The 24,431-nt window shown below is 45.0% G+C and overlaps 1 protein-coding gene across 2 annotated transcripts in view; it reads left to right on the top strand.

Moving 5' to 3' along the window:
- The first annotated feature begins 1,585 nt into the window (after positions 1–1,585).
- CABLES1 (Cdk5 and Abl enzyme substrate 1) overlaps positions 1,586–24,431 on the top strand; it is a 73,257-nt gene continuing 50,411 nt past the window's right edge. The window contains exon 1 of one of the 2 annotated variants that reach the window (XM_085052691.1): positions 1,586–2,503. In XM_085052691.1, the coding sequence (XP_084908817.1) occupies positions 1,977–2,503 (527 nt within the window). In that variant the 5' untranslated portion in view covers positions 1,586–1,976. The remainder of the gene's footprint in view (positions 2,504–24,431) is intronic. The other variant, XM_085052690.1, reaches the window with a different exon arrangement.

Genomic DNA, 24,431 nt, shown 5'->3' on the forward strand with positions numbered 1-24,431 from the left:
GCCTTCCTCTCCAAAACAGAAGTTTGAAGGAACCACTTTGCAACCACAGGGGTACAGAGCATCCTTCCAACAGATGGGACATGTCAGTTAGGCTTTCCTCTGGGGAAGAGAGTTTAATACTCTGGCCTACCCACTCTCCATCCAAATGATCCATCCTTGACACGCCACCGAGACAGGCACAGAAGTACCCTCTGATAAGAAAGACAAAATCAGTGTAAACCTCAAGAGAGCAGACTGAAATGAGAATGTCCATCTCAAAACACCTACCTCACCTACCTCTCTAAGAAGGTGTGATCTGGAAAACATCTCTTTCCTCCATCATTTCCCCTTCCCTTCCTCACTGCTTCCTGCTCAGAATGCTGCCCATGCAGTGTCCTTACCACAAAAGTAGCACACTCCAGAGACTTGGCACCTAAATTTGGGGGTTGTGGTACTCAGTGTGAGTAGAGGCCCAAAGGTTTAGAAATCAATCCATGTCACAGAGCTCAATTCCAAAATCTTTGAATGCTCAAAATATCATTTTTGAGAAGAGCACATACCTACATGGGTTCACAGCTTCCTCCAACAATAGGATTAGGTTCTCCTTCCTGATCAACTTTTTTTTTTTTTTTAAATCATCAAATTAGCAAGCTTTAACAAAATTGTGGGGGGCATTACAATATTTAGTGACAGTTTGGGATGGCTTGTGAATCATCCATGAGCTATAACTGGAATGCAATACAAGCCATTGTAATGCTTTATGAAGAAAGTGCATGTTGCTATCTTGCGACAACCATATGTTCTGCTGTTTGTATGTATCTGTTATCCAACCCTTACATAAGCCGTTGATGAAATTATCATCACAGGACAAGCACACTTGTAGCACGGTTGAGTTGATCACAATAAAGTAATGAAGAAAGGAAGGAGCTTTATGCTGAGGTGGAACTGGCCACCCGCCTTCCCAAGCCACAGCTGCAGAAGAAGGCAGAGTGCAGACCTGCAGTCAGCTGCTCAACAGCCTTCTCTTTGGGGACGACACGAATACAGACATTTGGGGCTAGGGCTATATGGGAAAGGGCAAAATAAATGTCCTTTCTCTGGTACAGGGGAGAGGGAAGAGCTGGGGAGGTAGTTGAGGGAAAGGCTGGGGAGGGGGTTGCTTTATTGGTTTGGGGTACCCGGGAGATGTTACTTGCACACACAGAGGCACTCGAGCTCCTCAGACTGCAGCAGGGGCAGCAGGAGCCGGGACAGCCCAGGCTCGCCGCACCGCGGAACGCACCGTCGGCATCCAAGCGCATCCCCAGGGGCTGACCCCGTCCCCGACTCTCCTCCCTGCCGGTCGGGCACCGCCAGAGCCTGTCCCGGGCACCAGCGCCCACCCGGGAATAGCAGCGGGCAACGCCAGGGCCGCTTGGCACGGCACGGCACGGCACCATGCCGGTGCCGCTAACGGGCCGGGCCGAGCCTCAGCCCCGGGTCCGGTGCGGTCTGTGCTGGGCTCCGAGGGCCATGTGCCCTGTACTACGGGCACTGACTCCACCTTCCCCGGCTCCCGCCCGCCCCCACGCATCCAGGAAGGGAAAAAGAGGAGGAGGAGGAGGAGGAGGAGGAGGGAAGGGGGTGAAAGGCAAAAAAAAAAAAAAAAGAGAGAGAGGTTGAAAGGAGGGAGCTCGCCGAGACCCACCCTTCTCCCTCCTCCTCCTCCGGGCTGCTGGCCGGGCTTTTGTTTTCCTCCAGCGCCCCGTTTCCCACACGTGATTGCCGTGTTATTGCACAGGGCGCTCGGCGGCGCGGCTGCTGCACCTATAAATACGGAGCGGGCGGGCGGCGGGGGCTCGGGGCAGCGCGGCGCGGCCGGGCGGAGCGCACCCCCCGCCACCCCCATGCACCCCGGAGGGACCGCGGCGCCCATGCCCCGCCGCCCGCCCGCCTGACGGGCCGGCAGCGAGAGGCAGCGCCCGGCCAGCGGCGAGGGGAGGGGGAGCCGGCCGACAATGGCGGCGGCCGCCACCGCCGCCAGCCCCGGCAGTCCCGCCGCGGGGCCCCTGCCGCCGCCGGCGGAGCCCTGCCCCAGGAAAGCGCCGCAGCCGCCGCCGGGGCCGCCGCAGCCGCCGCCGCCGGCGCGCAGCGACCCCCGCCGCAGGCAGGCCGCGCTCTCCTTCCTCACCAGCATCTCCCTCGACGGGCGGCCCCTGCCGCCGGGCAACGACGGCCCCGCCGCCCGGCCCCGCCAGCCGCAGCCGCCGCCGCCGCGGCTGGGCAGCCCCCCGGCAGCGCCCGCCGAGCCTCCGGAGGAGGAGGAAGACGAGGAGGAGGAGGAGGACGCCTTCGCCGCGGTGCAGGTGCCGCCCGCCGCCTTCCTGGGCGCCGCGGCGGCGGGCAGCCGCGGTCGCCTCAACTCCTTCACGGCGGGGGTGCTGCCGACTCCCTTCGGCCGCACCAGCCCCCAGGGCAGCGTCGGCGGCAGCGGAGAGCTTGGGCAGCCCGGCCCCGCCGCCGCCTTCGAGCTGCAGCGGTCCCGGTAAGCCGCGCCGCGGGGATGAGGGATGCGCGGGATGCGGGGATGAGGGATGCGCAGGGTGGCGATGGGCTCGGGAAGGGCGGGCACGGCCGCGGGGCGGCCGGGGGAAGCTGTGGGCAGGGAGGCCCGATAGCCGCGGGGCGGGAGCCTTACTTCGCGGGGCCGGCTGGGCGCTCCGCTGCCGCCCGGCCCGGGGCGCAGCGGCAGCGGCGGGGATGTGCGAGCGTGCAGGGACAGGGCGGCGGAGGTGCCCGAGCTCCCGGGCGGCAGCAGCCGGTCTGTCGGTCGTTCCCGCCTGGGCGCGAGTAGCTGAAAGTTTCTCTCCTGCTCAGCAGTGGGGGCTGAGGCTGCACAGCCGCCGTGCCCCGCCGCAGCCCAGCACAGCTGCGGAGCGGTTGTCATCCGGCTCCCCCGACCGCTGGTGGATTCAGCCTGTCCTTTGGACAGCAGGCTGGGAATCAGCCCTGAGTCAAGTGCGCTGTAGCCAGGTCTGTAGCCCGCAAGGGGGAAGGAAATCTTTGCGTTGAAATTCACGGATTACGGTGCGAGTGTATGGTTTAAGCAGCGTCTCGCTACCACCCTAAATAAGCTCTTTATTTGCAAGCACTTTGCGTTCCTCTGGGTCGTTTCTTGCCGCTGGGTACTCTTTTGCCTTTCAATTCCCAAAGGAGCAACCTCACCTGTTTCGGCTTTCAAGCTGAGACTTCTGGCTAAGGAGCTGCAATCATGTAAAAATGTGTGAATGCCTGTGGATACAAAATCACCTTTCTTCACTTCCTCGACAACATACTCAGATATCAAAGACGGAGGGGGGGAAGAACCAGGGAAAAAGCTGGAGGAAATGACTGTGCTCCCCAAGCCCACATCGGCAGCCACTCCCACATTCCCCATTTGCCACACTCCCTCCTTGTTTCTCCCTTGGACAAATAGGTAGACTTTGAGTCACATGTTATTGCAAGGGTTTATAAGGGTAATTGAGCATAGATCGCTGTAGAAAAGTCCCTTTCAAAATCAACAAGCTTGGAGAAATTGGAGGTATTCCAGGAGAAAGTTATCTTAGCTGCATGCCCCACTGTTGCTTGTTTATTTTTCCCCTTCCATCTGGGTTCTATTGGTGGCTTTTTTGAGCTCTTTTTCAGATGCTGTGCTAGGGAGCCCCACCTTTCCAAGTAAAATGCCTACTGGTGGATTAACACCCTTCTTCTCCCAGTCATGTGTCTCTCAAAACATTTTCTGCAGTGACAACCCTCTAATTGCTCTGTGGATCAACTGCACAGCAATGTCAAACACACGCACTCATGCCTTTTATTCTGCCATGTGCTTCTGCTCCCACAGCCTTGTGGGTGAGAAGTGACCCACAGACCATGATTTGGGAATTGCTTTTCTACTCCTGAACTTCTTACTTTAGCATTTAAGAGACTGGATTGTCCTTGGCCTTCTGCTTAGTGAGTTTATTATGGATTCAGGATTCTGATGTTACTTTTCTGGATTCCCAAGGATCATCCTTGGTTTTTCTTTCTTGCATGCTTTGATCCTGTGTGTGATTCTGGGAAGGATGCTTAGATCTCACCAGTATCACTTCAGTGAGCTCTTCCTCTTCCAGTCATTTTTTTCCCTTGCCCCTGTTTGCCACTTTCTGAATGTTTGCTTCCACAACCCATGCTTTTTTTTTTTTTTTTTAATTGCATGAGACCAGAGTGGAGTTTTAGAGGGGAAAGTAATTACTGTTCTTGTTTACAACCTAGAAATCCAGAGTCTTGCAAGTTCAGCTATGCTGCTAGCATGCAGACAAACTTGAATGGATAGCCTGAGTCCATGGCAATGGAAGTCACCTAAGGAAATCTTGCCAGGATGCTCCTCCAGTCCTATGGTGGCTGTCATTTGTGCTGTTCCTTTTCTTGCAATGCAGGTTGCAAGGAAAGTGCTGGTTTTCTTATGCTGTTGTGTTTCCTTAAGAGCTAGATTCAGCTGTGGGAGAGTCCTTGTATTACTCCACTGACAGGTACGAGGCTCTCCATTGTATCACTTGCTTAAGGCTGACACTGGTGTAGGAGAGCTCTGGGTAATGTCCCCTGCCTTTGCTGGCTGTCGTGGTGCTGCACGTGTGCAGTCTGGAGCAGACTTTGGTCTGCTTTCCCTAGATGTGTCTGTCCTGAAAAAGGTGTATATTTGTAAACATCAGGAAGGGGCAGCTGCGGACCAGGGAGGTTGCACAGAAAGTTCGCACCTCATCTTCTTAATGAAAAGGTGTGGTAGGGGCTCTGATTGCTGGGTTCACTCTTGGCTGCACAGAGGATAAATCACAGGCATGCACCGGGCTGGCACAAGCCCAAGAACAGAGGGTTCGAGCAAACCTTCTGCTGCTCTCTTAATGGAGAGGAAGGAGCCAAATCCCTAGCACAAAGCCAGCCCTTCTCAAGGCGACAGGGTGAAAGTCACAGCAACTGCGCAGAGACAGGCATTAGCTCACCTGAAGGGTGATGCAGAGAGGAAAATAAGAATTTTTTGGTAGTTCACGTGTGCACCTGCTGCCTTTCCTCCCAGCCTTCTGCTATCTTTGCAGTGAGCTTGAAACTGAGTTAGATGAGTTGTTTGATGGACCAGTCCTCTGTGCTGAGACATGTAAGTTACAACGTGAAGCCTTTTTCTCTTATAGTATCAAGCAAGACAGGTTGCCTTACGTTGTTATTTAGTTTTCAGAAACCATTGTGAACATGTAATCAGAGTTCCCTGGCTTTTTTGTTTGTGTTAGCAGTTTGTATAATTGCGTACTAGTTTATATTTAACAAGGTTATCATTAATGTGGTTTGGGTTTGTGCTCTATGTGTATTCACAAGAAACAAACGACACAAAAAGAACATGGAGCTTCTAGCTGCTTGGAGGCTAGTATGTAATTATATGTAAATGGCAAAAAATAGGCTTGTTCAGAAGTTGGCTGGTTGGTGCCAAAGGCTCCTGTCTAATGCAAAAGTTTGTTCCAGTTTGTGGTGAATAGGTGGATGAGGACATGAGTTTACTAGAAACTAGGGCCAGGGTTTCTTTCATGTCAAATTATAATTAATTTTAATAGCATAATCTTAAATTAGCAAGGAGCTTTGTGAAACAAGGTTTCAGCAACACTGAAATTAAAATTTAAAATTATTTCACATCCTGTAGATCAGGTGATGGTCCCAGGTACCTGTTTTTGTGTATGCCTAGAATTCTTGTTGCCATAGTTTTATCTGGGAGAAGTATTGCTGTTTCCATATGTAAAGTTTCATTTTCCAGTGGGCCGGGTGGTTGGAAACAAGCACAATTTTTTTTTTTGGTGTGTGTGTTGTTAGATTTGGTTTTGGGTTTTGTTCTGTTTTGCTAAGGAAGCAAATTGGTGATTTGACTTGGACTTTAGACATCGCTTGCAGTTGCATTTGTCCATGTCAGTGTGTCAGGTTTGAAGGCAGATGGGCAGGAGAATTCCTTCTGAGAGTAGCAGGTGCTGGAAGCATGGAGAGAATATCTGCCGAGTAATCACTGGGGAGAGGTCCACACAGAAGGACACTGAGGTTATTATGGTCTGAATAGATTTTTCTACAGAATTTCCTGACCTGCAATAAATCTCTTTTCATGAGTAATTCTTAAATTAATTACAGTTAGTAAAGCTTGTGAAAATTCAATTTATTTCTTCCTGTTAGAAAAGACAGAGCTGCATTTGGCCTCAATATTTATCTTCTGGAGAGATGCAGTGAAGGGAGATGCTGGAGTGGTTGACTTGCCTGACTTTCGTGGGGCTTGCAAAGTTCCATAGGATGTTAGTGCTGGAGGAAGCCTCCAGGATGTTGTTGAGGGGTTGAATCCTGCCATTTAGTATTTGTGGTGGAGGGCTGAGAGGTCAGAATCCACTTCTGCATGGCCTCAGGCAGGCAGGCAATGCAGTTTCAGCCCGCAACAGAAGATGCCTCCAAATAGATGCCTCCAAACTGAACACGCAAGAGACAAAAGAAGAATCTCTCAGAAACAAGAGTCTTACAGGCAGAGTCCTGAAAGGGGAGCAGAACAAAGAGCTGGGGGCACCCTCCACCCCGTGGGGTCATCCCAGCATCAGGAGTTGGCTTGTGAGCTGCTGGAAGCACATCAGACCTTTTGTGTGTGATGGACACTCTGCTATTCACTGAGCCTAAAGCCCTTCAGGCAGCCTGAATTTCAGAACATGTACAAGCATAGCATGAAAACAGCGATTTAATGGTCTGAGAAGTCAATGGGAAGTGCACATGCTAAACTAAGTCTTTTCTTAGGTGTGTGACCTTGTACACCACTGATAGCTGCTGCCTCTAAAGGAGGGGATGCTTATTGACTTCAGCTGTCACTTCAGGAGGCTAAATGGCCATCCTGTGCCACCCTGAAGGGGGAATGTTCAACAACAGGGTTAAGACTTAGGTAATAAGGGCTGTTTCAGTAGTAGCACAGGGTGTACAAGCTCCTCCAGGAATCCTGTAAGGGACAAGGAGCACACCCCTGTCCTTCAGCATAAGCACACTGAGAGAGGCTGAGTCCTCACACTCACTTAGAGCTGTGCAGGGGCAGTTGCTGGTGCTGGTGGGTTTTCTGAACTGTGCATGTGCTGAGCATGGCTGACCACATCACATGAGCTGACATTCACCACCATTGGTCTCTGCCAGCCTTTCCCCTTGTTCAGGGCACAGAAGTTTGTGTCTCCCTCTGTTGCTTCCTTTGAAACTGGTGGAAATGGGGTTGTCTTCCAGGTGTTAGTTGAAGTTGACCAGTGGTTGAGGAGTCATTGTATTATGATGACACACAGATGGATGGACACCACAGATGCAACAGCCTTGTTCCCTTACTATGCAAGCTTTTGAAAACAAATCCCACAGAAATTTGCTCTGGCATATTTTAGGCTCATATACTATTTAGCAAGCATCTCTGTCAGATAAAAAAAAGGTTAATATTCATCAGACAAGGAAAAACCCCCTTTGCTGTCAGTTCTGAAGAGCAGAACAGTGGGACAGAACATAGTGTTCATGAGTACTGGGGAATTAATTAGAGAGCTTCACAGAGGGCCAGATGCTGAGAGGCAGCTGTGTCTGCCAGAGCCTCAGGACTCTGCAGGTTTTAGAGTGAGGCAACCTTAGAGCTGGACAGGTGAGAGAGGTCTACCTGGGTGGGTGCACATTAACCTCTGAGAGAAAACCTGAGCTGGTAACACATGAAAAGTCGTGTTTGTGTTGGCTGCCTTCGCTGGCTGCCAATTCAAAGCTTTCCAGGTCCAGCTCTGCCACGGGAAGTGCTGTGGTTGTACCACACTGGTGCTTGGCTGGTGTGCAGTGACCCCTCATTAGCTGTCAGGAGAGCAGAAGGAGCAAATTTCAGCAGGTTTGCTTATGTGGTGGGTGCATTTCCACTTCTTCATCTTTCTTTCCATCCTTTTCTTTACCAGCAGAGCTCCTGTGCAGGCAGCCAGAATGGATCATTTCCTTAGAAGCCTGCTACACAGCTTTCCTCTGCACCATAATACTGTTGAAAGCACCTTGAAATGATGAAGATTGGTAGCAGCTATGTGAGTCACCAGCCCTCCAGACCATCACAAAAACATAGTTCCGTGGTAGATAAATAGGATAATGACAGATCATAGTTTGATGATAGCTTTTGGATATGAAGTATGCTTTAGTCTGCAATTATTATGACTTTGAGAACTCTTCTGGTGGAAGATGGCAATCTCATACTTGTGTTTTAGGTGTTTTGAACTGTTCCAAGCTAAGCACTAAGTGTGCTCTCTGAAAGGAAAAAAGAAAACCAATTCTCTTATCATTCTGTGATTTCCTTGTTTCAAAGTAAATATCAGGTGGGCTGTCTGGTGACTCAGTAGTACAAGAAGTATGATGGAAGGTAAAGGTGAGAAGCAGAACCAAATCTTGATTAATTTTTTTTTTATCTTTAATTTTTTCTCCCTCTGATTTCAGCTGCACTACTCTTGTAGTGCAAGTTCTCCATGACACAAGTGTAAAGGCTCTTCTTCATAACTTAACCTAAAAATGCAGAAGTTTGGTTTTATATGTTGGGTCTTGGGTATACTGAAACTTCTCTAGGGCACCAGCTTGTCCCTTGAGAAGCATGGGAAAGCAGATTCTATTTGCAAATGGGACAAGCTGGTGTCTACAGAAATCTATATGCAAATATCCACAGAATTCACCCCTGGATATTTGCCAATACCTCTGAGGGTGGTGAACTCAACCCTTTATGACAAGCTCTCTTTTCTGGACCCAGAATTGCTATGGATGGCTGTGGGGCTGCCACCAGATACCAGGCTTAGCAACACAGCAGGTGCAGCAAGACACAGAGCTGGCTCTTTTCACAACCCAACTGAAAAAACCCTTGCCAGTTTGCTGTGAGAAGTATTCTTTCTAGAAAATGGAAATGACATAATTTGGCATATGGAGAGTATCTGCTTGCTGGCCTGTCGTTTGCAAATAACATGCTGAGAAATTTAAGGAATGGTATTTGTTTTCATAAGAAGGGCTTTCAGAAGTTGTTTTTTGGGTTTGGTTTTTTTTTTGGTTTTTTTTCTAAAAGGGTAGGGTAGAGAGCTGGGTAGAGCATTTAGTAAAAGAAAATTTAATGATAGTTGGAGAAAACATGATGTGCCAGTGGGAGACTTCTAGGACTCTCAGAATTTGCTTTTCAGTGTGCAATATGCAGATTTAAGGGGATACATATTTAAGGAACTATGAGGTTCCTTTACAAGGGCTACTGTGTTACATTCATAGCAACTGCTTTCCTGTCATCAATGCTAAATGTATTTTCTGTTCTCATGATGTATTTCAAAGCCAGCACTGCTTTTAGAAGCAATGCTTCAGTGTGTTTACCTACGGAAGGTTTTCTGTTGTGGAAAATCGAGAAATGAGTGAGAAGTGAAGCAAGGTCTAGCTTATTTTCTAGAAGTATTTTTCTTTAAAATAACCTTTTACCTCATATATGAATATAAAGCACAATTGCATGTTTTTAGCAAGCAGTTGTGTTCCCCCCCGTGTTATAGATCAGGCTAGCAATTTGGTGAAATTGGGGTTTGGAGAACGGTTCACTCACCACAGTTGAAATGTTTTTCCACTCGTTGTGCTGAATGGCAGAGGAAAGTATGTCCTCTCTGACAAGGGACCCTGAAAACCCTGGGCTGTATGTTTACCTATGTATAAAATTGCTCAGTTAAATCAAGCACCCAGTGTATGATGTTTTGCTAGTAAGTAAATCTCTGCAATATTAGGGATTTGACTCTATAGTATTGGTGGGATTAAAAAATAGAAAGCTAGAGAAGTTTATCATAATTTTTCAGTCAACAATGGATTGCATTTTGGTGCTCCTAGAGATAATCATATTACCAAGGTAAATATGATTAGGTTTTCAAATCTACATGCTGTCAAGGCAAATCAGACATAGGCACATCAGTTTATAAGTAAAGACATTCAGAAGCAGCATAAATTTTCCTGCAATGAAGAAAAATCCCCTTTTTGTGTAACAGGAAAAATCTGTAAGGTGACATTATGATGCCTTCTTTCTGCACCATGTAGCTGGAACTGAGCTGCATGAAACAAACAGGGATGAAGATCTTGATCTTGCTTTTCCCTTTCTCTGGGCTTTGGTTAGAATTCAGCAGTGCCACTGGCTTTGCAGCCTTCTAGCACTAAGATGTTTCTTTCAGCCATCCATGTGCTGTCTGCTGTGTGGCTTCACCCGTGACTGTGCAGATCATATCTGCAGATTTTTTTGTGTATGCAAGGGACAGAGAAGTGATACTGGGATGTGGTGGTGGTGCCAATGCAGCCTCAGTAGGTACCAACCACAGGCACTGTTGCTCTCCTTGTAGCTTGTATCTTCTGCAGTGTGGGAAGGTTGGTGACAAGTTTCTCTTTATCCTGAAGAAAGGATAAAGAATCCTGAAGGATGAAGGAAGAGGCACTGCTGGTGGATAACAGGGTCAGTAACTCCTCATAAGGAAAGTGGATGGACAAACATGGGATGCTCCAGCATTTCCAGCATCGTTTCTGGTGGGTCTGCCATGGGTGGAAGTACAGGGAGATGTTCCAGTCCTCCAGCAAGAGGTTCATATACCAGAACGGGGAGAGTGGGAGGTGAGAGACCCTGAGCTGAGATCTCTCCCTTTTTGACAGGAGGTGTGCATGCTGGCACAGTGGCATGGAGTTAGTTTCATCATGATTGAAGGGTCAGATATTACCATTGCTTTTTACAGAGATAACTCAGAGCACTGGAGCAATCTATTGCCTGCTGCAGCTGCTGGCAGAAAGGTGGGTTCTATCCCCAGCCTGATGGTTTGCCCTTTGAAGGGTGAAAGCAGCACAGCTTCACCAGCCTGATTCAGAAAGTGGTCTACTGAATTTTAATTTCTTGGGTTCTTGGTGCTGGAGGAGGGGAGAGCAGAGCCTCGCTACCCCAAGGACACAGGATGCCTTTAGCATGCAGGGAGGACCAGTGTGTCAGCTGGAGGGTTGTCTGGTTTCATCCAGTATCCCCAGCAAATTTAGGGATGGAGGAAGGAGAGCCAGGAGGCTAATGTCACATAAGGCCCTTTGCCTTCAGGCCTGCTTGGATCCAGTTCATACATTTGTGTTTGCACAAATACAGCCCATATCTGCAGTTCAAGAAGCTCTCATTGCTCACTGTTCACAATGACAGGTGCTAGGGAAACCACACTTCCCACCTTGGCCTGTGTGAAGGGTGCAGCCTAAAGCAGAAGCTAGATGTCAGCTGTAGTATGAAATGTCTTGAAGATACCTTTCTGGTTTTTTAACTCACCAACTTTATTCCTAGTGTTTTGTCAGTCACAGACAAACTTTTATTTTCCTGTTGCTTTTGTGCCTGTGTTAGTACCTACAGATCCAACAGAAAAGGAGATGAATTTCCTCCTTTTTTGGTCGAGGTTACAATCAGCTACACCCAGACAAATGCAGGGTGACAGAAGTATTGCTCACGTGTCCATGGGGTGTGGTGGATGTGCACAACAGGGAGTGAAGTCCTTGTTAGGTGACAGCTACATGAAAATGAAGACACCCATCTTGATACGTGGAATGTGGGCACGGTTGAGCAGGTTTGGTAGTTACAAGCACACTCCGGAGTTCCCTGAGTTTAGTTAAATGAATGATACTGTTTCTGACTGCAAAGCATGGAGGGTTTTTTTGGATAATAGGAAGAGAGACAAAACAACTTTCAGCTGCTACAGTGCAAAGTACAGTTTGATTGCTTAGGTAGGTGAGTTGTGCAGGTGCTGCATCAGGTTATGTAAAAAGGTGTGGAAAGCTCTCCATCTGCTATTTATCATCTTGGAAGTGTAGCCTTTAAAGCATAAGGGGTTTGTATTTTTGAAAACAGGGTTCACATAACCCTCTGTCTTCAACCCATTGTGTATTTTAGGAACCTTCTTAATTTTATGAGGCTAAAGCAAAACTGGGTTTGGTTTTTAATTTGTGGTATTCACTGCTTTGTAGAATCCCATCTTTTAGCATAAGATAATCCAGAAGAAGTGGCAGCTCAGAGGTGGTTGCTTTAAAAAGGCAGAATTATTTACAGCAGAACACAAAGTGCCACTGTCAAGTACCTCAATCGTGACCTTTGAGATTTATTTGGAAAATCCATATTTTTCCATGTGCATGACTTGCCTCAAGATAAAATATTGTTCTATTTTGGAAGGCACTCCAGGTACTGCGGAACTCAAGAGCAGCCTCTCAAGTGTCTGCACCACATTTCTTTTAAGGAACAGATTTCATTGTCCGAGGGTTTTTGCTTCTGTTTGTTTTAAAGGCATTATTATAAATATTCATTTCTTGTTTGCTCATTAGTTTCCTTATTGATGTAAGGCTATTCAAGTCAAAGATAGTGCTAGGGTGTAGCAGGGCGCAACTTTGAGCAGACAAATTTGAAAATAAAAAGCGCAAATTGTATGAATTTGCCAGCACCCTTAAATAGGCACTTTCAAGGCAGTATTTTCTGTTGCTGTTCTCACACTCTGTGGGAAGGTTGAGTGGATGATGTGAATGGAAATGTGTATTTTCTCGCAGTGTGTTTGTGAGCTTGCAGGCTTCCTTCTCCTGGAAGATGTAGCATTGCAGAAGGAGTGAGGATTTTTTTTTTACAGTGTGGTACTGATGCTGTGCCCAGTGCTGTACAAAATGCCACTATTCCTGCATATTCCTTAGGAGCTAAGCCCCAAGCCTATGACCTGTGTAGTGCAATAGTGCACTGCAGAAGGGTGTGGGTTGTAACTGGAATTCACTCCCTTGGGGAGGATGGGCTGAGAGCAAAGAGGCTGGTGTGAAAAAGCCCTTGTAAGCCACTGCCTGTTTGCGAAGATCAAGGCATCTGAAAACGAGCGGCCTCTGAATTAATTGCAGGGTTGCTCAGGTACAAATGAGAACAGGATTAGACCTGTCTTTTCTATTTTAAGTGCAGAAGTAATATTTCCAACCTGTCAAGCGATTGCATATCTTGAATATCTTACTGGATAAATGAACGTGATAGCAACAGTAGAGGGTGGCACAGTCTTTCGTGTAACTGGCACTTACCTTGCAGTTGTTGCAGTTCTTTGTTTTGTATAATTCCTCAGGAATATTTCAACATGGTCTCGTCTGGGTTGTTGGTTGGTTGGTTATTTTGGTTTTGGAGGGGTTTTTTGTCATTTACGTGTGTTAGAAGAAACTATCTTTTGAGAGGCTCTTGACCTTGACATCCACTTTCCCAAGATGTGGGGTTATGGTAGTGAAGAATTGACTTCACCTCCCCAGTGACCTGGGGAGGGATTTGTTTTCTTTTTACTGGTCATTTGTGGGCTTTCTAAATTTTCATTTTTTAATCCGGTAGATTCTGCAAAAATTGATATTACTTTTTTTTATTCAGTTGATCACATTGACAGATATCTTTCCTGTCTGTTTAATGGAAAAGTTGAAACAGGAAAACCAAAATTTCAAAATTGTGTGTCACATGTTGGTGGCAGTTTGTGAGCTTGATCAGCGTAGAGGTCTAATGTCATATCCAGCACGGTTTTACCCTTGTCCTGGGCTGGTTTTAGACGCAAACATGCAGTGACTGAGGAAGTAGTGGTTTCTGTTTGTGTGGTCTGGTGAGGAGGGCTCATTTGTTTAATTAAAAGAAAGAAAAAAGTCCCACTTTTGTACAAAATACAGGTGATTTCACTTTCAGTGGAAGCAATAGGGCACAATTTTGCCTGCGACTTCTATGTTAGAAGCTACCAAATGAGCGTTCACATTGGAGAGATCCAAAGGTTTGGCAGGGGGAACCACATCAAGGTTTTGCACAGAGGGGGAGGGTTGTGCTCTTCCCTTGGTGCTGCTGTCTGCAGCTTCTCTCCTTTGTGAGAAGCACCTTTGTGTTTCCTCCCTATCCCAGCCCAGATGCAGGTGGCATTTGGCAAGCACATCTGTGCATTTATCTGCTCTGACCTATCCAAGCACAAAGCCATTCCACTCTTTCCTCCAGGTTAGACAAGCTCATTATTGTTCAGGTCTGAGGAGGCAAAGAGTGACAGAAGCAAAACAGTACAGCTTTTGCATAATTTGGGGTTTTCTCGCTGCTGTGGGGGTCATGGCCCTCGTATAGCAGCACTTTGTTCAACCTTCTTCCTTTGTGGGGGGAGGAAGACTGCTGTGGGTTCTCGGGCAGTCAAAGAGACAGCAACAGAAGTGCAGTTTTGGTTCCTTATCCAGACAGATTCTTGAGGTCCTGCTGCTTCAAAGGGAAAAATAAAGGCATACAAATCTCCTGTTTTCCAGATAGCAGTTAGGAGATCCTGCCAGGATAGGAAATCACAGTTCTTCTTGTTGCTCTGTCACAGGTAGCTGAATGCTGCTCTATTAGCACTTGCATCCCTCATTTTACTTGCTGAATTTGTAGAGATAGTTTCCTGCTGTCGGGGTCGAGTATCCCAATTTCCACTGCTGGTAGCTCTACTCATTGGCCTACAACAACACCCATGAGGGAACCTCAGCATTGGCTGCAAACGCCATGTCTGCTTCCCTCCCCACTGCTGCAGCCTCCTGACACCTTCTTGCCCTGGAAGGCTTCACCACAGGCACATGGTGGTGACCATCACATTACTTGACCATCACTTTTCTTGCTGACGCTGTCCTGGCAGTCTGCAAGGCTGTGCAGTGCCTGTTGGAGTGTGGCAGAGGGCTGGCCCTGTCACTGTGAAGGCTTTGGATGTGCTTTTTTTCAAACAATAGCTGTGTGTCTGCATTATATTTGTTCTTATTAGTACCGTCAAGGATGTTTATTTTGTATTCATAGCTGTATTTGTTCTTTATGAGGTGCAGGAATAAGTTTTTCTGGTTGCTAAAACACAATTTTTCCTGTCTAGAACTGCAGCAGTTCTACTCCCAAATTTGTTTTCAAATTTTTTTTCTTTCTTAAAAAGCTTCAAAGAATGTATGCTTGTTGTGATTAGGTGAAAAATTAGTTCATATATTAAAAATAAAGGAAGAAATACTAAGTCCTAGGCCTCTTTATCTATACCCCTTCTATCTTATATTGATACAGAAAAGATTTTGTATGTAAGTTCAAAAGGATGCTAAACAATTTGTCTTCATGTGTTATATTGTCATCTGGATACTATTTTCTGTGTATTACTTACCCAGATACTACATTATATATGATTTGAAAGCTTTAAGTTACCAAAAATATGCTACAAGAGTGTACATTTCATGAGCTCCTACTTAAAGCCAAGAGAGAGATTTACAGATGTACATTTATAGATGATAAAAAGTATTGTTTGGGGGAGGATTATTGTTACTCTAATTGCCCGTCTGATATCCTCCTTGGAAGATTAAGTATTTTTGGTAGCAGCTTTGTGGTTTGTACCCTGTTAGCTTAATATCTGTCATAAAATGATGTAACTGTTACTGGCACAGGTAAAATTGAGCTTGAGTTCAACTCCCCGGGAGGGTGTTGTGAATGGGAAACTGTTGTGTATACATAATCCCATTAGTCAATATTGTTGTTCAAAAATCCTTTTTTTCTCCTTCCTCCTCTCACAACAAAGCTCCTAGGTCTGTGGTGAAGTGTTTTGTGACACATTTTTGAATGGGCCTTTTGCCCTGCTTTCAGTTCTTTAATGCAAGAAGCTTTACCAGGAAACAAGAATCTCTTTCTTCTCTGTCAGTGTTTTTTCAGCTTGGGGCTGTGATGCTGAATATGCAGACAGACACACAAGTCAGATGATCTAAGATGTGTGATATTGTTGAGGTTATCCATTTCACATGATTAGTATCTGTAGTGGAGTTGTTTGGTCTGCATTTCACGTCTCTGCCATCTAAATATGTCTTAATCTTTTTTAAAAGGCAGGGTTTTGTGTGTTTTAACACACCCTCAAGGCTGCTATAAAGTAAGTCTTCCTTGCATTATATTTAGTGCCTCCTCTTGAAAGAGGCGATTAGTTGGAAAGAAGTATTTTTTTAAATTAACTTCTGTCATTGATAAAAGGCTGTGTAAAAATAGAGCCTGATCGTGCAAACACTTGCAGATATATATTCAGTCTTACTTTCTCAGGTGACTTGGGCTCATAAAGACATTGCCTAAAATAGTCAAAATGAATAGTTTTGTAGTTTCATTTGAGCACGAGCCCCATCAGCTGAGGTTTCTGCAGAAGTGCATCATTAGTCATGCAGTTAGCACCTTTGTTAAGAATACTGAAGTGTGTGAGTTCTTACAGAATTGGGTAAATTTATTGGTATAAGTGATTTCTTTGCACTTCTAGGCTGATACATTTTCAGATCTTAGAGGGAAAGTCTGAGATGTTCTTGCAAATGAATGTGTGCAATTAGTTCTTGTAATACTGAAATCTGAATGTAGCCTGTGAGAATACTGGGTACTAAATCAGTGAAGTCTGTGACAAAAAATCATTTTTATCTAGAGCAGGGTCAAAAATGAGATTTTTTTTTCAAGGTACTTCATGCTTTATGTTGTTTTTAATATACTTAATCTTCTAAGAAGACATGATGAGCTGCTGTCAAAATTTTCTCCAGTTGGTTTTACGTTTACAGGTTTTTTTGTCTGTGTAATGCTGCTTATAGAACAAAGACTTTTTTTTTTTTTTTTTTTTTTGCCTGGAGGTGCCACTAGGTGATTTGGGTCAATTAAAGGGATTACTGGCCCCAAAGCAGAGGCTCACTGAAGCAAATATGTTCACAATTCCAAGGTTTTATTTCACAACCCAAAGTATCACCTTAAACTCAATTAACTGCTGGTTTAAGCCAGCACACAGGTCTGCCTCTGCTCTCATATTACCCCACACTTAGTTTTTTCAGCTTTCAGAAGTACACAGCTTTATTGATTGAATGCAGGAGGAGAGCAAGATGAATTTTATCTGTTTTCAGGGACTCAAACTTTCTTTTCTTTCTGCTATGCATGTGACTTCAGCAGAAGTCATAATCATGTTTGGAAGCTAGCATGTGCAAGTACGTCACACTCTTGGCTCGGGGAAATGGAGGAGCAAACAGCAAATACTATGAGCCATGGCTTAGTGGTTTTTGAGATTTTTAGTAGCTGGTTTTAAGATTTTAATATGTTTTTTCATAACAGTTGGAAGCATTAGCAACCTTTCTAAGTCACATGATGTGATAAAGAGTCCCATGTGTCCTCTCCGTCTTTGTTGGCGAGGAAGTTATTTCAGTATTTCCAGCTCTAAGGTCTTGCAAGGTATGGTACAGGCTTTTTAAAGTTCAGGGGCTGTTGAGAAGAGGTGGAGATGCTCAGTCTAATCCCCTTGTATTCTGCTGTTTTCACAAAGTTTCTGGCTTTCAAGATCAAAAAAAGATTTAAAAAGATGTAGACCTAAAGAGCTACATAACAGAAGGCAAAAATAAGATTCATTAAAGATTCACAGAAATTCATGAATGTTTAATATGTTTTAGCTTTGTTTTTGTTGTTTAAACAGAGTCACAGGTCTCTCATGCCTTCCACTTTCAGAGAATCACCAATGAATACTGAATGCAGCATAGGCACATGCAGAGTCCTTGTGTATACCTTTTCATGGAGAGGCTCTCTGAGCAATGCCAGATATTACCATGGAAGTGATAACAACTATGCCCATTGCAGTGTTCCTGTCAGTGTCTGCCTTGCTCCTGCTGTCAGGGGAAGATGCAGCTGCTGAGGCAGATGTGGGTACCATGCAGCTGGGTTGAGGCAGCTCAGGTACCAAAGTGTGCCCCAGGAGTAGGGAGGGCTGTCTGCAGAGTTGCCTCTGCACTGGTATCTCCCATAGCAGGAGCCAGGGTAAGGTAGATGTGAAACTGGAAAACAAGCCAACACATCTTGATGATCAGCAGTGTAATTCCTGGGTTTATAGGAGGAGGTGTAGAGAAATGCAAGGGGAACCATGCATCTTCTGGCTCCTTGACTTTGTTCCCCACCCATCCAATGGTATTTGTGGTTAGGGTCTGGATATGTGGACATCTTTTTTTCTCCTCTCCCAGAAGCTTGTGATACTGAGGTCAGTCAGGAAGGACTTCTGTGGCTAGCACAGGTTTTTCCTATGAGAAATTTTCTTGTGTTTTATAAATAAAGTTTGGATGTTGTTGGAACAGTGTCCCAGAACTTGGACAGTGCAGGCCTGGCCAATCAGGCCTGGGGGAAGGCTTCTGACTGACCAATCTGGGTGACTTTTGAGAACTCTATATATGTGATGAAATCAAAACAATAAAGGTCATTCCTTCTTGCCACTGAGAACTGGTGCCTTCATTACTCTGCTAGCCGCTCAACAGCGACAGACTTCTGACTTTATTTCTTTTTATTGTTACTTTTCTCTTTCAGCAAGGCAGTTGCCTCCTGTTTCAAAAATGCCTGTCTTCTGTGGATGTGACCCAGGAGCACCATTGCCCGTCTCAACGAAACCAGCCAGCTGCTCTGGGGTGTGCTAAATCCCCAACAGGTTGTTAACCTGTCATGAGATGGGGTGTCATCTGCTGGATTGAAATGTTCAAATCCAGCTGGATTTGGAGCTTTTTCAAAATTACCTGTTTTGCATGAGCACAGATTTGATAAGAGTGTTTTGTGGTCATATACACAGTGGTGCCTGCAAGTAGCTCAGCACCTGCTCTTGCTGAAACTCGTCCCTGCAGCAGCTGCTCACTGGGGTTGTGGTGGCTATGGGGCTGACAGCTGCCCACAGTCCTGGCTTTGGGGTGTAAATCCAGCTGTGCCTGATTAAAATACCTGGGTCTGGTTGACCTAACAGTCTTTGGCAATAACACATTTACTGACAATAGTAAAAGTACCTTGAAAACTGAGCAGTGGCACTGCAGAATTGATCCAGTGTGTAACACTGGGATGGGACAAACAGCTGTCCTTTGTACTTACGAGCTTTATTTTAAAGAATTTCTCCAATTGTTGCTGTAGTCCGTGAACTGAAATGAAGTCGTATCTCCCCCCAAACATTCATAAAATTAGGCAATTCCTTGGCCAGCTTCCTAGTCCATAGCTTGGGAGGTTGGTATTACTGAATTTCCTTTTCAGTTTCTGATTTTTTTTATGTGTGTATGGTCTGTCAAATCATTTGTCCATGGAGTCAGAAGTTAGAGTCAGCATCTTCGGAGATCAAGATAAATATTTTTGAAATTTAAGCCTTGGTTCTGTGGAAAGCTTGATGGGCTTTTTATTATGCTCTGGAGTAGCTCCCTGGGCTTCAAATGGGAATTAAGAATAAATGCTGGAAGTGAAAGTTGTCTCTGCACAGGACTCTGCAGCTCAGCAAAAGATGCTGCTCCAGCTCCCCAGAAAAACTGGCAGGGACATGGTAGAAGATTTGCAAGAGTAAAGGAGGGTAAGGCTTTTTTGTCCATCTTTTTCCAGTACAGAGGAAAAGAAAGTAGCTCCTGTTTCACTGTGTGTAAAGGGGAGATCAAAGCTTTCAGAAGAAATACCAGGTTAGGAAGGGGAAGCAGCTGTTTCCTTCTTCCTCTCGCTTTCCTCTTCACTTCCCTGTCCTCCCCCGTTGCTGGGAGGATCTCAAAATGCTGCAGACATTTGGGCTCGAGACTTGTTTTGTGGTGAGATGTGGATTGTGAGAGTGGTTAGGGGATATGGCTTCATGAGATTTTTCCTATATTTGTATTAAGTGCAGAGCTGGGGGCAGCATTTCTGAAGCCTGCCCTCTTTAAGAATAGGATAGATAATTTGGTGTTCCCTGTTTTAAGAGTGTGTGCTCTGAGTCGCTCAGAAAATTGCCCACCTTTGACATGAAGATCTGTGGGTTTAGGGTGTGCACGTTTGTTTGCATGCATATGAAATTAGGCAGGTTGTTCAAATGACCATCAGGTTGGTCACATCACTCTTTGTTGAAATACCTGTGGCAAATAACTGGGAGAACTAAATTCAAAGTGACTCCTTGTGAGAGAGGTAGGACAGCTCAGGAAATACACAGCAATACAGGATCCTAAAATCATAGAATGGTCTGAGCTGGAAGGGACCTTCAAGATCATCCAGTTTCACCTCCCCTGCTATAGGCAGGGATACCTTCCACCAAGACCACATTGCTCAAAGTCCTGTTCAACCTGGCCTTGAACACTTCCACAAATGGGACATCCACAACTTCTCTGGGCAATTTGTTCCGGTGTCTCACCACCCTCAGAGGGAAGAATGTCTTCCTAATAGCTAATCTAAACCTGCCCTTTTCATAAAATAAATATGATTTTATTTGTCTTTCAGGATAAGTATGTTGGTTTAGTGATGCTTTATTGTAACATCACACTGTGGCCAAATGGGCAAGAGGAGAGAAACCTTGCCACCTCTAAGTGTTTGGGCTACTTCACAAAATACTTTGAAATTAATATTTTTCCTTTTCTGTCCTTCACTGGCCTGCCTGACAGCAGTGTCAGAATACCTCCTGCTCCTCCTGTGGTTACAGCCTGGAATTGGCTGCTGAAACGACTTCTAGAGAATAAAATTGAGGGGTAATAGAGGATGGAGAACAGCATGGCCACGCTTCATATGTTATCTGTGATGCCTAACAGAGCTTCTTTAATAGAAGACAATTCTTCTCTGCTGCCCTTGTGTTAGCTGGGAAACATCCTACAAGGAAAAAAAAATTGGATAAGTGAATATTAATGAAATCCATCATTAATTATCACCAGAGCAGACTGCGGAGAATTGGGTTGCATTTTCAGTGGATTTAAATATAACTTGGCTTATGCAATCCTGTTAAACATTGTTGAAGTATGTCACTGAGAAAGCTCATTATATTTGCTATATAAAGATTACCACTTTTGGGGGGGATTAAAGTTTTAGCAGCGGCTGCCGTCTTTCTTGTGGTCACAACAGCAACCTGTTCAATGTGGAACAGAGGGGGGAAGCTGTGGGTAAGCCAGATTTTCTGTCTGTCTGGAAGCACAACCTTTAAAGCTGTTAAGCCAAACCAGAGGAAACTCTGTGAACTTTATTTCAGGAAGCAGAATTCTTCAGGAAGGTGACATGTTCAAACAGGGGGGAAACAATTGTTTTTCCCTTGACTATGTGTCTTTTATATCATATATGCAGGTGAATATGTACGCTTGTGTGTATATAAGAAAAAAACATTAAAAGTGTAACATTGGCTTCAGGCAAATCAAAGTGCTCTGTTCCCCATGAAATAGGAGATTGTTTTGATTTTGCTGAGAGTAGTGTCAAAAATAAAAGCAGAACTGTTGGAAGGGGGAGTTTGTAATTGAGTCGTACCCCTGCACCTGGTGACTAGCAGTACCTCTTCCCCCCACCCGTGCTGTGCTCTGTGTTTCTGATTGCTGAGCTGTTTGGCATTGGCAGCCCTTAGAGCTGTGGTGAGCGTTTTGTCTTGCTGCTACAAATCTAATTGTGACCCTTTGTCCTGCTCGTTTCTGTAGCAAAAGCTGGAGCTGGATGTCTGGGGAGGCAGGGCTGCCTCGGCTCGCAGCTTTGGTGTGCTGGGCTGTGTCTGGGGGGGCTGATGTGCAGACACTCTTCTGCCATGTGTTTTATTCACACCAAGCAGCACTTGCTCCAGCAAATCATCTGTCGGTCTGAGTTAAAGCAATGTCTGCAGCTCGATAGCTGTAATTAGACAAAAAGCACCTGGTGTATCAGCGATTAAAAAAAATAAGAAACATTATGACTAGTTATTGTACAACTTGCTCAAAACCACTGGATAATGATGGTACATTTGCCATCAGATTAGGTCATGTAGCAGCTTTACTTCAGCTTAGAAAATTAGGATCAAAAATAGTCCTCTGATTAAAACTTGAGCTTTTGAAAGCTCTTCAGAGAAGAAAGATATGCAAATGCAGATGTATGGGAGAAATTAAGCAATCTGGATATGCACGATTCTTGAATTTAAAGAGTAATTGATGTAACTACTGTGCTACTCATTTCTCACAGTCACCCTGTTTTAACACAATTAAATGAAACATTGGCATGATCTGGGAATAAGTTGCTTAAAATACAATCTGCAATGGCTCAATGTATTAGCATAGCGAATTTAGGAGTTTCTGTAGGCATGCAGTTGTTCTGCATGAACCAATGTCAGCCTGCAATAGCAGTTTTCTTGAGTTAGATTATTAATTTCTCCCACATTTTAAAAAAAGAATGGCATAACTTTGTCACATATTTATCAGAAGTAAAATAATTTATCTTTGAAACAACATTTGCTTTTTGATATCATCAGGAGTTGGTCTCCTCCTTCTTTGCCCTTTGCTGCAGCAGTGAGATTCCATCAACCTCAGGGCATCTGCAGGTCCCTTACATCCTGTCAGGCAATTTTTAAACACTGGGGAAAAAAAGAATGTTTCAACCAATAGAGAAAAATAGTTAAGTTCTAAAGACTGGATGTGATCAATATCAGTCACAGGCCTGCTTGGCATCTCTATCTGTTGAGCTTGAAGAAGTCCAGCCTGTTCCCTGTGACTGTTTTAGGTGCTGCTCACTGGCTGATTGAAGGAGACACCCATAGCTGCAGTGGAGGAAGGCTTGGGGACAGCCAGCAGCTATGGGAGCAGCCTCTAGTGATGCAGGAGCAGTTAATCAGTTCTTGTGATTTAAGGATTGTTTTGGGCTGATCCCATGGAGGACAGCAGATCTTTTCCTCCCTCACAAATCCCAGTAGAAGCCAATCACTAATCATTTGTGTGCTCATTAGCAGGATCAATTCCCTTACCTGGCTGGCTTCAGGAGACCTGCTGCTGCTGTGATGCAGGGGGTGTTAGATGGCTGAAGCAGCACGATGGCTGAAGCAGCACAATGCCTTTTGGTCACAGCACCAGCTTATTAGTATAAATGAGGCTGTTTTAAACCAATTTAAAACTGTAGTTCACAGGAGATGTGTGCAGGGGCTGACCTTTACTTCCTTTAATCTTACTTTGATGTCAGGATGTTCTGTAGGTCTCTGAGGGTTAAGTTGTCCATGAAGACAATTTCTCTGCCCACCAAGCCTGCAGTTGCGGGCTATTCTGCTAGTAAGGTATCAGTTTTATAAGTCTTGATGGTATTCACTTTTGAAAACCTCATACCCACTTCAGGCAAAATGCAGCACAGTTTGTTGACAGCTGTTTAACTGATGTCTGTTTACACCTGGCCCAAGCCCAGTTTTGTATATTAAAAGTGATGTTCTGTTGAAATAGATGTTGCCTGTTGTCTGTGACATGGACGTGATTTATGCTACTGATTAAGGAATCATGATCATGGTGAATCCAATTGCTGCCTGCTCCTCTGCAGCACCTCCATAAGCCTCAACACCTACAAGTCTTGGTCTTGGAGAGGAGCAAGGAGCATGGAATTATAGGAGAACATAAAATCAGCTAATGATACAAACAAGCAGTGTCCAATATGATATACCCCAAGTTCAAAGTCAGGGGTCAGCACAAGTCTCGTGCCTATTCAGAAAATTGCTGCAGGTTCAGCTGGAAAGGGCAGTGGTCCTGGCAGTGAGCATGCTCACGGTTAGCTGGGGCAGTCAAACTCCCTTGCCTGTTTATCAGTGTTCCCAGGCTGAAAGCCTGATAGAAAGTGCTTCCTGATCAGCATGATAAATGGAATTTTGCATGATAATTATGTTTACAGCAGGACAGATGTACTAATAACACGTTCCCTAAAGACTTCAAATGAGCTATAAAAGAATCAAATCTCTGCTGAAAATGCTGGCAGCAGTATTATTAATTGTGTAAGTTACAGCTGATAATTGTCTTGTTTCATTTGAATGAGGCAGTCAGCTATTAATGGCTTGTGCTCTGTAGTACCAAAACAGCAGACTGCGCAAAATTTGTCAGTCTGGATAATATACTTGTATATTAGCAATGGGTCCTAATGGACATACTCTAGTGGCTAGGGAAGGGAGAAAGTGTTACAGTTAATTTCTAATGCTGTTTCATCTTTTCTGTCAAAATAACTTGCTTATATGCCTTCAGGAAGAGAACTGTTTTTTCTTATCTACAAATTGTTTGATGTAAGACAATGCCTGCAGTAAAAAAACAAGCTCTCTTTGTGGTTATAGAGGATTGAAATGGAGAATGACTAATTAGCTGTCTTGTTCCACTTACCTCTTCCACAGTGGAGAAATGAATGAAAGTCTTACCCTTGTTTTTATGTGTGTGAAAGATCCCACTGTTGTGCAGATCTGTTACAGAGCATCCAAGGGTGTGCAATTGCATAGAGATATACATATGTGTAATAGAGATGTGACCTGAAAATCTGTTAGAAGCCATCAGGTCTGATTTTTAAAATAGCAGTAAAATGAATTTCAAATCGGAAATCACGGTAAGTATTGTATCAGGTTTACAGTTAAATAAAGATCTTGTAGGTAACTAACCAAATTCAAAACCCCGCTGCTGCAAATTGAATTACTTTTTGTGACATCCTAATTCATTTGCATTCCCAAAGCACGTTTCATTTCATCTGCGGTAAGTTGAGCTGCAGATAATAT

This window comes from Lichenostomus cassidix, chromosome 2, assembly GCF_008360975.1.
Source record: "Lichenostomus cassidix isolate B80296 chromosome 2, HeHo_3.0, whole genome shotgun sequence".
In the NCBI taxonomy this organism is placed as follows: domain Eukaryota; kingdom Metazoa; phylum Chordata; class Aves; order Passeriformes; family Meliphagidae; genus Lichenostomus; species Lichenostomus cassidix.